We start from the raw sequence: 15,778 nt of genomic DNA on the forward strand, positions 1-15,778 counted from the left end.
AACTAAATTTATCTCTCAGAAGGAAGAAGTAATATATATTCCATATAAGTATTATGTATTTTATATAAATTGAACATAGGAAAGTACCTGCAGTTATTGTCTTTGACTCTACTGACCCAGAAGTGAAAAATAAGGATTATTTATGTTGCTAGTTTATAGATACTGTTACCAGAATTAAATGTTGGTGTTAAAAATTTGGCTTTTGCATATACACTGATGCCAGAGTTTGCATTTGCAAACTATTAAGTGCCAAAATGGAGCAAGAGCAGATTAAGAAGGGCTTGCTGGAATCTCAAGTTTTACAAAACCACCAGAACCAAAGGCATTTCTTGCGCACAATGGTCACATCTCCATTGACTTCAGTTGTGCCAATGCATGCTAAGAGCGAATCTGGCTTTTACAAATCACTTGGAGAGTAGCTAGATGTAAGATGAGTACATAGCAAGGGATCTTAGGGTTTTGTTTATTTATGAAAAGCAGAGATGGAATAGTGAGTATTCGTGGAATGGTATACCTGACTGGTGAAGAATGTACATGAAAACCAGAAAATGACTGAATTGGAGAACATAGAGTAAGTTAATGATGGTGCTGTGGTTCCAAAAAAATCAAGACACATTTCCCCTACCTTTAAAGTATAGCAATATGCCACTGTTTAAAAACAAAAAGCAATGAGTTTGGAACTTGTTGGAGAGCAGACACTAAATTGGAGTCTGAGATGGTGAAATTTTTATTAGCCTCTCAGGTAGTAACTCCCTACCCTGTTTTGCTCTTTCAGATTTGACACATAGACCAGTAAGACTGCCAGCCTCCTGAGGAAAAGGTATAAGTCCTTCATAATGCACAATGCTTCACTAAAATGATTAGGGGTGGTATGTTGTTCCTGCTAGTGATAGAAGAAAAAAAAAATCGCCACTTCAGGGGAGAAGCCCAAACCTCAGGAAGATACCTCTACCACTACTGCAGATTACTTGTTAAACACTGCTCATGCTTGTGGCCCATTTTCAGTCTTTTCTATTCCTAAGGTGCATTCCTTAGGTGTTATGATTTTTTTAAATCATAGGAATGTACACAAATTTGCTAATTGTTCTGGATTCTTCACAGATTTTTTTTTTAAGATTGAGCACATCTGAGAATACCTATCCTTAGACAAATCAGTTCATTTCCAGATATGTCTTTTCCCCCTTCACCCTGATAACATATATCTGAAATCTAAATTTTGATGTGATAGGGACATGACTGTTTTTAAGAAAAATGCAAATCTTCACTCTGAAATAACTTAGTATCTCACTCATTACAGAATGTGCTTCTAAACCGCCTATGAGTCAGCCTGTGAGTTGGAGTTCAGATAAGCTTGTAGTGTTTGTTCACCAGATGGACCATAAGCTCTTCAAAGTAGAGAAAAGGATATTGCTTATTAACATTGCTTTCAACTTATTTCTTTGTGCAAAGTCTTGTTACTTGATTCAATTTTAGACTATGTGTACACTGTAAGGAGGAGGAAGTGTATTTTTGTAACAGGATAGGTAAATCTAGCAAAGTAGTAAAAGAGTAAAATTTTTACTGGAACAGAATGTGGTTCTTTTTTTAGCTCATTCTAAGTAGCCAAGATTGATACCCACCTCCTCTCAAACACACCCAGGCTGAATTTACATACCTATGCAGAGGTAAAAATATTTAAGCCAATTATCTTTGAGGATTTTAGAGCCAATTAGCCGAATTATGTTAGTTATCCTTGCTTAAAACACCATCTCTTTGACAGTTAAGTGCAACCATGATAATACTTGTCTATTAAGAATCAAATCTGTTTTTTCTCTTATATACTTTATTCTGAATACTAATAGTCTCACACAACATGGGCAATATCAGGAATTTTCAAAGTGGTAACTCTCTCAAATGTGCTCCATGTAGCTAGACTAAATATTTTCTGATGCAGCATAGCTCACTCAAGCTGTCATTATTAATGAATGTGATAATAAAAAAAGTCGTCTTTATGATTTTAACTGTTATATAATTTCTGATCTGTTTGTTCTTAGAATTCGTACAGTTACGTTTTTCGGGTTTTGTGATTATTTTTTAATCTTCAAATTCTCAAGCAGCTCAGCCTTACGCCTTTTACTTTCCAGTTTGAATCAGCACAGGAAGAAAATAACTAATTAAATTATCCTGCATCTTACCTCTATTTGGCTTTTTTCATTAGCAACAGAAGAAGGATGTTTTGAGCAGTTAGCAATCATTGGTCATAGCACAGTTTTAAAAATGAATGCCATACATACTGTACCCTCCTTTCCAGATTTTACATAATTTCTATAATTACAGGGAAAGGAGGATGTTGTCAGAGAGGAAGCCTGCTCCTCTCCCCACTCCGCTTTTTCACTCAGTGCAGAAGTGTCTCCTCCCGAGGCTCCCACCCATATGCAGGGATGACTTTATACTGAAGACTCAGATCTTTATGGCCTATAAATTATTGTGGTTTGGATACAAATCTTCTCTCCAGACATGCTTTCAGTAAGACACCCGTGAGACTGAGCATGCACTGTCGTTCCTCACTGCTTTATCAGTCACAGAAATTATATACAGAGATTAGGAAAATCCACAGACATTTTCCAGTATAAAAATTGCCCCTGAAAATCTGGAGGAAATTTTCCAATAGGTCATAAAAAATTTAAGAAACATGGATCACAAGTTGGTCATAATTACTGCTGTGCTCCTTTTATAGAGAGCAGTGTTGCCTTGTGCTAAAACATTGCCTATCTTAAATGCTGCTTTTAGCTGTTTTAGGGCATCTGTTCGAATGTGTCTCCCATTTCACGATGAAGTACACAGGATCAGAATCAGGCCCTGAGGTCTGTGGCTCTTCAGAGCTGTTAGTGATTTGGCCTGTTCAAAGTCTGATTTTTTTTCTGGCTCCTTGAGCACCTCCTGCCCTCTAAAAGCCCAAGGGAAGGCTGCATGGGGCAACCACATGCTAAGACCACAACTTCCTTTTAAAAAGGAAAGCACTTAATCCCAAGTGAAAGAGACTTTTATCTGGTATTTGTCAGCAGATTTTCTTGAGTGTATTTATAAAGCTCAATTATTTGATGATTTGGAATAAAAATTTTCCATCACCTTCCTGAGCTGTCTGGACTCCTATTAGAATGTTCAAGAACACTTTGAATCTTTTTTGGTTTTTTTTTTTTTTTTATTCAAACAGCTCACTTCACTGTACTGTGTGACCAGCAAATCTGATGCATGTGCAACTGGTACGGAAGCCTGGCACTGTCAAAATTTGTTATCATGGGCTCTCTGCCCATAAAGAGCAGTTCGCCATCACCACAGATGGCAAAAATGGACACTGTCCCATTGCATGAACTGAAGGTCAGCTAGACGATGCTCAGGCTTCGCACAGAAAGAAGCCTTTCTGTGCTGACTTTCCTGGAAGTTACTAATGATGTATTTTAACCTCTCCTAACTAATATCACTAACCTTGAAGTCAGTGATATGCTGACTGCAGCCCTGTTTGAAACTGCATGTATATATTTGGGCCTGATTCAGACCTCACTACTCTATACATGAGGAGTCGTCATTTTTACATCAGGGTAGAGTTGCTATGAAGTGAGTATCCAACAGCCTCAGAGGACAGTACAGGACCAAAGAGCCCGAGAACCATCACGTATAGAATACCACCACCTTGTTTGTTTTTTCTGAGGATACAGTCTCCCACAGGAGACTTGTGGGATATTCATGTGATAGGAACAACAGATTTATTCCTAAACCTGATTCTTCCATCAGATCACGAGGTTATTACTAAAAATTCATTTTAATATTAGAAAGCCTATTTGTCCATCATGCACACCTCTGTAAAGCTAAATACTTGCACAATGCTTCTTACCACTAACCTGCCGCATCCTTCATCTGCTTTTGTAACACTGCAACAAAAGATAGATCCTGTGAAATTTTATTTGTAGTCTCACTGGATCATGAGGAATATTCCCTTAATAAAGGATGCCTCTGAATCTTACTACTTGTTTCATTATTCTTCAGATCAGAATCTAAAGCACTTTCAATGCAAACAAAATCCTGCTGGTCTGTGCAAATCCTACTTGGCAGTCATTTAGAAAAAGCAACTGTCCTTATCAGAAGATATTATTTTTCACCTTTGGATTTGGTTTGTAAAGTGGAATTAGGGTTACAAAAAGAGGCACCGTGCAGGCAGATTAAAAAACTTCTACTTCACTACTATCATCAGATAATGAGATCTTTCAGATTAGAAAGCCAATACCAGTATGGGAGAAAAAGGCAACTGAAGCCATCCATTACGTACACTTTTTTAGAAACTAGGCATTTAATTACAGTTACCTCACACCTACACCAGGTACTTGCAAACCTCGCAGGGCTGTGGGAGTGTTGCACCTCACTCTCGCTCTCACTCCACTGAGGCCAGACACTGTCAGCAACCCCTTTGCTTAAAAAACAACAACAACAACAAAAAAAATGTGGAGGATTTGCACCATTTTTTGCCCATGAAATGGTTTGTGTGCATTTGTGGCAGAATCGTACCTGGGGACGACTATTTGTCAGATGGGGGGAGGGGGGAAATAGTGTCTTCAAAGGTGTACCCACGCTGCACTCTACCACCCAGCCCTTGGCAGGGCCCACGCGGACTGAAGGCCCCACAGACCCAATGTCGCACTCAGGTTCGCTTTGAGCGGAGCTGCCAGTAACGGCCTTTCAAAAGTAAAGTTGTATCAATATCTACGTGGCAGAGAAATCAATGCCTGTACGCGGCAGTTGTTGATTAACGGTGGAAGTCTGTCGATTTACTGCCAAAATTTTCTTTCATGAAGGCGTGCGAGCCACCCTGCTGGTTTGTTTTTTTTTTTTTGGTGGTTTTTTTTTTTTTTTTGTTTTTTTTTTTTTTTTTGTCTTGCGGCCATATTTAACGCCACCAGCACGTGAAATAGCCCCATCTGAAACGGCCGCCGGTCAGTTCAGCGAGAATTGGCCCCAAGTCAGTTAAAAAAAATAAAATAATAATTGTAAAAGGGGCCAATTCACCTTCACAGGGGACTCGTCTCCCGGTTGAACAGAAAAAGGCGGCAACCGGGCGTGAGGCGACGGGCGCGAGGCGGCACCTGCCGCCTCGCGCCCGTCGCCTCACGCCCGGTTGCCGCCCGCCGGCGCGCGGCAGCTTTTCCTCAGAAGATGGCAGTCGCCGCCCGCCCCGGCGCCGGCCGCCCCTCTCCCCTCTCCCGCCCGTCGTGATGAGCGGGAGACGCCCCGGCCCTGCCCCTTCCCCTCACGCAGGGCCGGGGCTCGCCCGCCACCACCACCACCACCACCACCAGCAGCAGTAGCAGTACTAGCAGCAGCCCCCGCTGCCGCTCCTCCTCCTTCCTCTTCCTCCACCAACCCCACCCCTCGCCCCCGGGCTGGCCCGGCCGCGGGCTGCCGCGCCGCCAGGGCTCCCCGCCGGCTTCCCCCATCCCCGCGCACACCTCCTCCGCCCTCCCTCCTTCCTTCCCTCCCTTCCTCCCTCCTTCCTTCCCCACCTCCGCCCTCCTCCTGCTGACGTCTGGCTCTGCCCGGCTGAAAACTCCGTGCCGCGGCGGATGCGGCGGCTCTCGGGAGCGCGGCAGCAGCAGCAGCAGCAGCGAAGATGGTGGCCGCTCCGTGCGCCCGGCGGCTGGCACGGCACTCCCGCTCGGCGCTGGTGGCGGCGCTCACCGTGCTGCTCCTGCAGACCCTCCTCGTCTGGAATTTCACCTCCCTCGACGCCGGCGAGGAGCAGCGCGGCGGTGCCGGCCGCGAGAAGCGAGACCGCGGCGGAGACCAACGGGCGCACCCGCAGCGCCGCGGACCCGCCGCCCCGCACGGCAAGGCGATGGTAGGCGCGGGCGAGGGGCGGCGGCGGGAGGGGGAGCGGCTGCGCCCCTTCCTCACGGCGCTGCTCTACGGAGGGTGCCGCCCGGGAGGCGCGGAGAAGTTGGGGCGAGCGAGGCGCGGTCGCCCGGGGCTCGTGTCCCCCCACCCCGCGTGGGCGCCTCCCGCTGCCGCCGCGCAGGTGCCGCGATGCGGGTCCGGACCCGGTCCCGCCGCGTGGGCTCCCCGCGCCCCCGGCACGGGCAGCGGCGGGGGGCCGTGCGGCGGGAGCCCCGGGGGCCGCGGCTGCAGCGCCGCGAGAGGGGATGCGTCCTCTCCCCGGTGCTCCTTCGGCACCGACTGCCCCCGCAGCGGCCGTTTCAGCATCCCCGAACTTTGCGGAGAGCCGCCTGCCCGGTACGGTCCTGAGGGTTTATTGTACTGCTACTTTATTTTTTCCACCTGAAAACCGCACAGGCGCTATTCTTCTATTGCACAGCTCTATCGAGCCCAGTAGGTGACAGGCAATGAAATCTAATTCAATCATTTTATTAACCGCTAAAAACTCAAGGATACTGAAACTGTGCCCTCTCACCCTATTCTTATTTGCTTTTGCAAACTCCGTAGTTTTCGTTTAACTGACTCGGGCCTGGATCCGCAGGGAGTTAGGAAGCTGGCCCTATTGCCATTTGCGTTTCTGAATTTTCTAATAGGCAAATTTAAAAATATTCTTGGTCAATTAGTGTAAACCTCAGAAATACGTGTTGGTACGTACCACCGGTATGTAGTATTCGTCAGCTCTGGAGAAGCTTCCTTTGGTTTTAATTTAATTATTTTAGCAGTAGGTTTATGTTAAATAAGTGTTGCCTCTTAAAGTATGCATGCATATTTTTGTCTGTTTCTGTATTCTGTTTACATCGTGAGAGAGAAAGCAAGAGCTTGGGACTGGGAGATGACTTACCCACATAAATGACTTGTGGGTGTTTTGGCCACAGAAAGGTTGCAGAGAACTGTGCCCCGAGCATCTGTCACTAACATCTGGGACAACTTGTCTGAAAGGTAGTACGTACCTATGGCGGGCGTGCACATCCTGCTGTGCTTTCTAGATGTGAAAACTTGCTTGTTCTTGCTTATTGAGTTCAATTCTTGCTTATTGAGTTCAATTTTTGTCTCTACATGTAATCTTATCTTGGTACTTGCTGGCTTCATAAATGTAACTATTCAGGCTCCACTGTTTTTCCTCCAGTACTTTGCCCTCTGCCTCTTGTCCTATCTGTGTAGTCTCTTATTCTTTTGTCTTTAATTATTCTCTAGCTTTTTTACTTCTTGGCCTCCCCAACGTGGGTTATTTAAGGTTGGGGGGTGCTGGTACCCGGGCAGACAGGGGGCTGGGAGGAGGTAGGCTGTGGCCAGGGTTCCGGCCCTGCTGCCCTGCGCATCAGGCTTTCTAGGAAATAATCCTCTTCTGTGGGCTCTGGGACAGTGTCAGAACAAGTACCGTTAGCAGTTGTCCTACAAATGTCCTGGCACAGCGTCCTGTTTGTGCCTGATGCGTTGGAACAAATGCTGAGTTTGGGGCCGAGAGCTAATAGTTTCCCTGCTGGTGACACATGGACGTAGAATATGATTATTTTGATGCTGGCAGTAATGAATCATGCCTTTGTGCATACAGATTTAATCAAAGACCTAAAGATGGAGCACTGGGGTTTCGAATAGAAAATATGTTTAAAACACGTGCTGAGTGTACCTATTTTCCCCTCGTTATCTAAATGACTACTATGGATCACACTGGGCTGTCCCACAATGTCTGATATTGGTATTAAAAAGCCCCACAATGCTCAAAACAAGCGACAGTGTGCTTTGTCAAGAGGTGATTTGGCAATAGTTCTTCAAGATGACTTTATGGTACTTGTGGCTTTGCTTAACCTACACGCTGGGAAGTAGCTGCCATCCTTAAAATTAGTTTGTCAGAATACAAAACCCCACACTTAAGCATCTGTGTATTGATTAAAATGTGTGCTTGGTGGAAAAGCGATACAGAAATTGGATTTGTGCAGATTTCTGCCTTAACAACCTGACTGCTTGCTTAAATTGGTAGGTGAAGTTCCCAGGCACTCCTGACATGCAAATGTTGATTTATCTAACCCTACCTATGTTGCCTGTCTCAGAGGCAGGCCCAGTTTTCATTTCAGAATCAATTCATGAGGAAAATCTCTGTTTAATGGAATGACATGATACAGAATTGGTGTGAAAGTTTTTTTTACATTGCTTTGTTTCCACATTACAATACAACTTATGTAATGCCCGAGCGATGTTGTTATCCTTCTCAATCCAAGTTTCCCATAGTTTGTGTATGTCAGATTGTTTTGCAACAGTTGGAGAAGGTGGCTGGTGCGAATACAGTAGTCCCATTATATCCAGATGATTTTGGTTTAAGTGTGTCTGAGAGACCCTGCAATGATTTTTCAAAGATTTCTCAGTCCTGGATTTTAACCAAAAAAGAATATTAATTGTAATGTGTCTTTGGTCTGTTAATGGAGTGGTGTGTTTAATACATCTTTGGGAAGTATTTTCTCAAAAGGCTACTAGATATTTGTCTGTGATGTAGTACCCGATTGCCCTTTTTCACTCGGAAGAGAGCCTTTAACACATGGATGCCCTGGTAAGTGCAAGAGTCTTTATACTAAATAATGTTCTACAAACCAGATTTTGGACATTTTGCAGAAGATAGCGCTTCTCAAACCTGTGTCTAAACTTGCTATCTGAAGTTACAGTGTTTTTATTTATCTTGTTTTTTCTTTGCCTCTGACCCATGCACAAGACTAAAATGGTGGTACATATTTTACTTTACTGAACCGGACATAAGTAGTGTGAGGATCTGATAATTTGTGTCTGTGGGAAAAGAAATGCAGTCCTTTGAACCAGGTGTTTAAGAAATATTTAGACTTTTATTAAATGCTGTCAGATATGTGTAATAAGCAATTTCATTTGGAAAATGAAATTACATCGTACCGTAGTAAAAAATGTTGCCACTGTACCTGTGCATAATCGAATGTGAATTGCCAACTTGGCAGGAAAAAACAATTTTGAATTGAGCTATTTTGCAACTGAAAACATCTACTGTGCTAGATCCCCTGGCCAGCTACATCTGGAGCTTTCATTACTCATAACCAGTTTCCTGCAGTTGTTCCACGTTTAATTAAACCAGGTTATAGATATCTTTAAAGGAGTATGAATTAGATCGGTAGTGGTGACTTCAGTGGCTGCTTGCAATGTGTAAGATTTCTGCAGCTGTTCAGCACCCTTTACACAAGCTTTATTCATTCAGCAGAACTCAAGCATCGAAAGCAAGCAAGAATTAAGCAACCTTCTGAGAATAGGTTGATTTTTATGTAAAGGTCTTTATCTTTGGGAAGTATGCAACAGCTTTTTTGCGAAAACACCATAAGCATTCTGCCTGCTAGCGATGGTGGAAGGGGCTTATTGTGTGTTTGGAGCCCAAAGGGAAGAAGAAGGAATGCAAATCCCTGCTTCAGGGCTGCTGGTGATTAGAGGGATGTGACAGCAAAGCATCTGCTGTGGTCTTAGCTCATGCCCAGTGTTGCACTGAGAGGCAGTTGTGCGTCGGAGTGATGTGCTCACGTTACCCAGCTGTGGCCTCTGCCTTGGCATTAGGCGTTGAAGGCAACGGCTGTGGGTACGTAATGCTCCTTTGTGCCCCGTGGCACTGTTGGGTTTTCATTACTGCCTGTTTTACCATAAAGCAAAAATGCCAGTGTATTGTTACTGTGTCAGCTAAGTGAAATATAGCTCTTGCCTGCTGGTGTGGAATCAAAGCGTTTCTTTAGTCTGAAATTTTGTGTATTCATTTTAAAGAAGTGGTGTGTTTCTTTCAGCATGAGGCTGTCAAAGGAACCCAACATAACTATAGATAGCTCGAGATGTTGAGAACTGTAAAATGAAAAGAAAGTGTTGTGTGTTTGGAGACAGTGAGGATTATCTGTTTTAACTCCAAGCAAAAGTTAAGCTAGGGAGGACAGTCCTGAGGATCACTAGTGCCTCTCCTCCTTATTTTAATTTCTGTAGTGGGAAATGTGGTATTTCTTCTTCTCCTGGGAAGGTGGAGAGTGAAGCTGGTTCCACCGCTCCTGTGCAGGATGGTCAGCTGAATGCACTCGAGTAGGTTATGTTTCTTCTTGCTTGTTCCTCCTGGCTCACTTATGTGATGCATGCTGAGCTCCACCAGGTTAAAGATGCAAGAAGCCAGAAGTTATTATAAATGTGTGCCTAAACTCTGTAATACCTATTGGTTACTGAAACTAGGGAAGGCATCCAGCTGCTACTCTACTCAACGCAAACAGTTAGAAAAACTGTGATCAGTTGTTGTAACAATGCAAAGTAGCAGCGACTCTGTTATGCTGGAGAAAACTAGGGGAATCATACAGGAAAGAAAACCCAGGAAATTTTACTCCACTTTCTCTGAAGTCCATCCATCAAATATTTCCCCCTGCTTTTTCCAAACGCTTCCCCAAAGTAAAAATAGTGCAGAATTCATCTTGTGTGTCAAGCGGAAGCTTGGTGGTTTTTTCAGGTTTGGAAACAAGAGAGTTTTCTTTTGAAGAGTATTTTCTCCTGTGATGTTTAGATTCTGCAGGTGGATTCCCAGTGCTGTTTTGCCAGAAACAAACACGCAGCCTGGACCTACCCTTTGCCGAGCATCAGGGCGTTGTCCATGTGGGAGGTACTCAACAAATGAGTTTCTGCACCGTGCACAGATTCCAGTATAGCCCCTGCATTAAAGTGTGGCTTTGCACTGGGTGGTAGTAAGGTGGGCATCAAAGGACAGAGCTCCCGTCTTGGGCAAGGAACTGGGCTTCTGCTGGAAGACTCACTGTAGTTGCTGGGAGTTCAGTCTACAAAGTTGTGCTTAAGCATAAAATAATTTGTTAAGCTCCAGAAAACAAAAAGAGACTTCAAGGGAAAAAAAAAAAAAAGAATTATTTCACCCCTAATTTATGCTTTTTGCTTAAATTGGTGAATGTATAGGTTCAGTATATTATGACACAACCAGATGGTACCTATTTAAACATCTTCCCCTCTAAGTAGCTTGTTGATGTAGACATGTGGCCTTAGTAATTTCAGCTCTGAACACAAGAAATGAGAGGAAAAAAGGTCTTCAGAAAAAATTCCTGACCTGAAAGGTGCAAAGGAGCTTAATGTAAGCTAATCGTTTACATGTTAAGCTTCAGTCCAGTGTGAATCAAGCTCTGGAAACTGGGTCCTCACTCGTTTTAGTACACCTGCTGATCTCAGTGAAGCAGCTTGGTTAAATTACCTTAGGTTGGGAGTAAAATTAATGACATCGAGCTATTATGTGGCCAAAAATGATATATTTCTTAGAGAATGGGTCCATAGTACTGACTTGACCATTAAGTACAGTTTTGCTTGTTAACAGGAGCTTAATCACACTGTGGTACAGCTTTAATAACAATTGAAAAGGAGAATGGAGACAACTAATCATTTTGTAATGGGAAAGAGGGGAGACAATACATCTGCAGCTAGAAGCTGCATAACGATTTTTACAAAGTCTTAGCACTTAACAAAGCACACGTTAATAAAACAAACGAATCTCTTCAGTAACAGAGAACTAATGTATGCATTATTTAAGGAGAATATTAGAACCAGATTAGATTGATGGACTCCTGCAGCAGTTACCTCATTAAGCATCTTTTTTGTGGTGATGTGGGAAGGTATTATATGAAATGAATCTGTGTTAATTGGTTATGCCATCAGAAGTCTTTTTCAGGCCACCGGTGTATTTTTGTTGTGGTGTTTTTTTTATTCTTTAATGTATGTTGGGATTTTGCAGATGTTCCTTTTGAAATAGAAGTGTGTTCATTTTTTAGCAAGAGAAGACCAGCTGTTGTACAGGAGACATACAAATCCCATTTACTTGTCAGCTATTGCAAAATGGGTACTTTTTGGTGTAAAAGGCCCTCATTACCTACCACATGTCTCGGCTGTATTGAGAAATATTTTTCAAAATATTTTTTCCCTTCAGTATTGAAAGTCCATATGTGATACAGCATCTTATTAGTGCTTGGTGAAGGGAGAGGAGTACAATGAAAGCATGAAGTCAACTTAATTTGTAGGAACAGTCAAATTATATAACCTCAAGGATTAATTTTAATCAAATACTTCCTGATTTTTCTTTACAGTGTTAAAATTAGGTCTGGCACTTCACTGGAGCTTTTCCAGTGACTCTTTAAATGGGATACAATGTCCTGTATTATTTCTTCTGATTTAGGCTGATAGGTTGTCTGATTTGGGCAGATGCAGGAGCATCACTGCACGGATACTCACAGGGTGCATGCGTGCTGGCATGTGTAACTGTATTGGTGCGGTTTATGAGGAGTAGCACTTTCAGGTGTTCAAGTCTGATTTTTAGACTTGGGAGCCTCAGTCCCTCTCCATTTTTTTTACGTAATGGTAGGCCTTTGATGCTGTGTCTCAGAGTATGTATGCGTTGATCGGGAGAATGCTCTGTGGGAGCAGGGAAGGTCGAGTTCTGGCTGTTTTCTCCCATCAGTAACCTTTTGACATCTGTAGCAAAATGTTAAGAGCCAGGTAGCTAAAAGCAACATGTAGTTTGGGGGTTTTTGGTTATGGGCTGTCCAGACTTATTCCTCTTTGGTCTGGTAATTGCATTTTGGCTTTTTTCCTCCAGAGGAGCTGAGCCCAGTCAGGTTCCAACTTTATTTTTCCCTTTCACATTTGGTGCTGGTGATTACAGCTGTCCCCTTTTGAGCGCTCAAGCCTGGGCTGAATCTCACAAACACTGGGGTGCTAAATTCAGGCAGTTTCAGGCCTTCTAATGAATGGAGAGAGATGAGTGCCTCCAGAAGGCAATTCAGCTCATTTGAGATCTGAATCTCTGCAAAAGCCTGCTCCTCTGCGCCGGTGAGAGGGAGTGCTGCTCGGATACCTGCCATGCCTTTGTAGGAATCCATTCCTTCACACACCAGGTCTGGCGTTTCTATTCCCCAGTCTGCAAAGTGTGCTTAATTTCGACTTACAATCTTTCATGGAAGTGGTGTGGGTTTGAAGTAATCAGTCCTTGTGAAATAGTTTGAGATCTTCAGCAAAGGCTGGGACCAGCTTGTCAGCTGCCATGCGTTGGCATAGCTCCATTAAAGTCAGTACAGACCAGCTGAGGATTCTGGACCCACAAATGTAATTATTGTTATAATAATAGCATCAAAGAAGTAATCATTATTTTTACTCTCTCTTTTCATTTCAAAATGAGAAAATGATTTCCTCTTGGATCAGTGAAAGTAATTTACATTATGCACAATAATGGTCTACATGGAAATATAATTATTATTCATTTGTATGGCACCATCTGGGCACTAGAAGCTTTACAGACACATGTGAGGAAAGGTCCCTGCCTTGAAGAGCTTACAGGCTGAATAGCAAGTATAGCTGCCAGCACTTAACAAGAGTCACGAGTGTAACTTTTGCAGCATTACCACCAGGGACCCGTTCAGCACAGGACTTACACAAACTCTTCTTCAGTGATTTCAACTCACCAATCGGAATGTCTCTGTGATTGGTACCATACAGCCTAAGGATAGGATGAGTCGAAGGACTGATTAGGGTGGATGGATCAGGAAAGAAATCGGCAAGAGGCTAGTATTATAAATTGGCTGTCCAGCTGTTTTCAAGCAGGTAAAGGAGATTTCCAGGTTTCACTTGGAAGTAGAAATGGTCTCAGTGCCTCACGGACCTGTGCCTCCTATGGAGGAGCTGTACATCAGACACAGGACTGAATGCTTTACTGAGTTTGGGTATGAGCTAGAAGTGAAGAGACCAGGCTTTCTAATTGTGTGGATATAAAAACTGAGCAACACGTAACGGTGCCTAAACTTACATGTGGTGTAACCTTGGAGAGTTCATCCTTTTATGTGAAGTACCAAAAGGGTCAATGCGGGACACTTAAATCATGTGACTTCTTATTTTTAGAGATGATGAGAGGATTCCTCCAAGGGATGAACTATTTATAGCATGTCTATAATTGGCTGCTTTTTTTTTTTTTGTGGTAATGAAATTAAACTTCACAATAAATGAATATCAGTTTAGTAAAAAAAGTTAGCTAAAAAACATTTCACGCTAGTGTGGGTTCACTTTGAGGTCAGATCTTGAATGCTTCCCACATATATTTTGTCTTCAAGCTACTGCTCTATTGCTGTTCTGTTATATTATTAGAGAGTAAGTGGGATGCTTATTTAAAAAAAAATCTACAAAGCTGAGTGACACTGCAAACTTTAGTTTAACTTGGATTTGGTTGAATGAGTCATGGGCACTCATTTTTACTTTATACTGCAGCCTTTTCATGCCCTTCAGATGTACTTCTTGGTTCAGTTATGTTGGTGGAGTCTGAGTATTGTTCGTAGTTGATGCTATTCACTGGTTTTTCTTAATGGTGAGTTTTGGATTTCATGCTCTCTGAATTTCTGAGAGGTCTTTGGTTTTGTTCTTAAAACTCAGCCTGTTTGTAGTTAGCTTTGTTCTTTATAATTGCACTCTTTGATTCAGGAGGACACACGGTTCAGTTAAAGCATCTTCTTTGAAAGAAAAAGCAATGGAGGTCATGGCTGTATTGACTGAAGCGAAGCGAGTTCCCTGAAATTATATCCAGCCTGTTGCCCCTTACTTGGGAGATGAACAGACAAACCTGAAAAATGACTTTTCCATGGCAAATTTTTGGTTCTTCAGAAACGTGCAACCACATGTCATAGAGGCAAGTAGAGTCCTTGTGTCACATGTTCTATCTGTAAACTTACTGGGATGACAACTGGCCACCCTTGGTGAAGAACTCCACAGCTGCCATGGTCATTAGTTACCTTTTTAACAGAGGAACTTTTTCCTCAGTCCGGCAGTGTACCTGGAGCCATGACTAGCTAAATGTCTGTCTGCTGATTATGAAAATTTAAATTGGACTTCTGTGTAGAAATGGAGTGTTAAGAGATCTGTATTGGGGTCATCTTGAACAAGCACATGAAGAAAAAATGATCTGTTATCAAGTTAATGTTACCTGGTAGAAAAAAATACTCTCATGAAAAATAGCAGCTTGTTGCCTGCAGAGGTCCACATTTGGGTAGCTAGAGATAAATCTAGGCACCTAATTATATTGACTTAGATGCCTACAGGCTTGCTTATGCACTTAAAACTTTTTACGGATTCCTGACACAGATGTTTAAATATGTAAATATGGGTTCAGGCGGCTACCTTAAGGCATCTAAGTTCAGCAACTTGGCCTACAGTATGTAAACCCAAGCAAACAAGGGGGAGAGGAGTAAATGTAGTAAACAAAGCTGTTAGTGTGTATACACTGGGAGAATAATAATACTTTGCACAGCTACTTTGCCTCAAATTGCTTACATTTTGGCATTCACTTGAATTGAGTTTAGTCACTCGGTTGCATAAATAGAAACTTGGAGGTGCTGTCTGCTAGCAGCATACATGGAGCGGTACCTCAGCAATGAACTAGCTTTTTGGCAGTCTTACAAGAAAAGACGTGCAAGTCTTCAGCGTAATATTTTGATAAGTTGTTGGTTCTTATTAAAATAATAATTATGGCGATAATTATAACTGTAGTTGGCTCTGACTGAGCTGTTAACTGAGTAGGGGGCGGCAGGAGGAGGATTATGAAATATTCTCGTAAAACCATCTGAATCCTGCTCTTTTAGCTCTGTGCACACAGATGAGGATGTTTGTATTTCTGGCGTGTCATGTGCCAGTACCTGGCAGTGCCCATGTGCTGCACAGCTCCCCGTAGGAGGGAGCTGGAGATTCCCGCGCCTTCCGCCTTACAGGCTGATCATCATCCCTGTGTTCGTGTTTCTAATAACGGAGATGTGCTCAAAGTAGGAGAGAG

The 15,778-nt window shown here is 43.0% G+C and overlaps 1 protein-coding gene across 1 annotated transcript in view; it reads left to right on the plus strand.

The window, feature by feature from the left end:
• Positions 1 to 5,638: 5,638 nt before the first annotated feature.
• Positions 5,639 to 15,778, plus strand: part of XYLT1 (xylosyltransferase 1) — a gene marked incomplete at both ends in the record, with an annotated part of 207,026 nt that continues 196,886 nt past the window's right edge. Inside the window, one exon of the mRNA XM_082490446.1 lies at positions 5,639 to 5,866. Coding sequence (XP_082346572.1) covers positions 5,639 to 5,866 — 228 coding nt within the window. The remainder of the gene's footprint in view (positions 5,867 to 15,778) is intronic.

This window comes from Vanellus vanellus, assembly GCF_965231255.1.
Source record: "Vanellus vanellus genome assembly, chromosome: 14".
Classification (NCBI taxonomy): Eukaryota; Metazoa; Chordata; class Aves; order Charadriiformes; family Charadriidae; genus Vanellus; species Vanellus vanellus.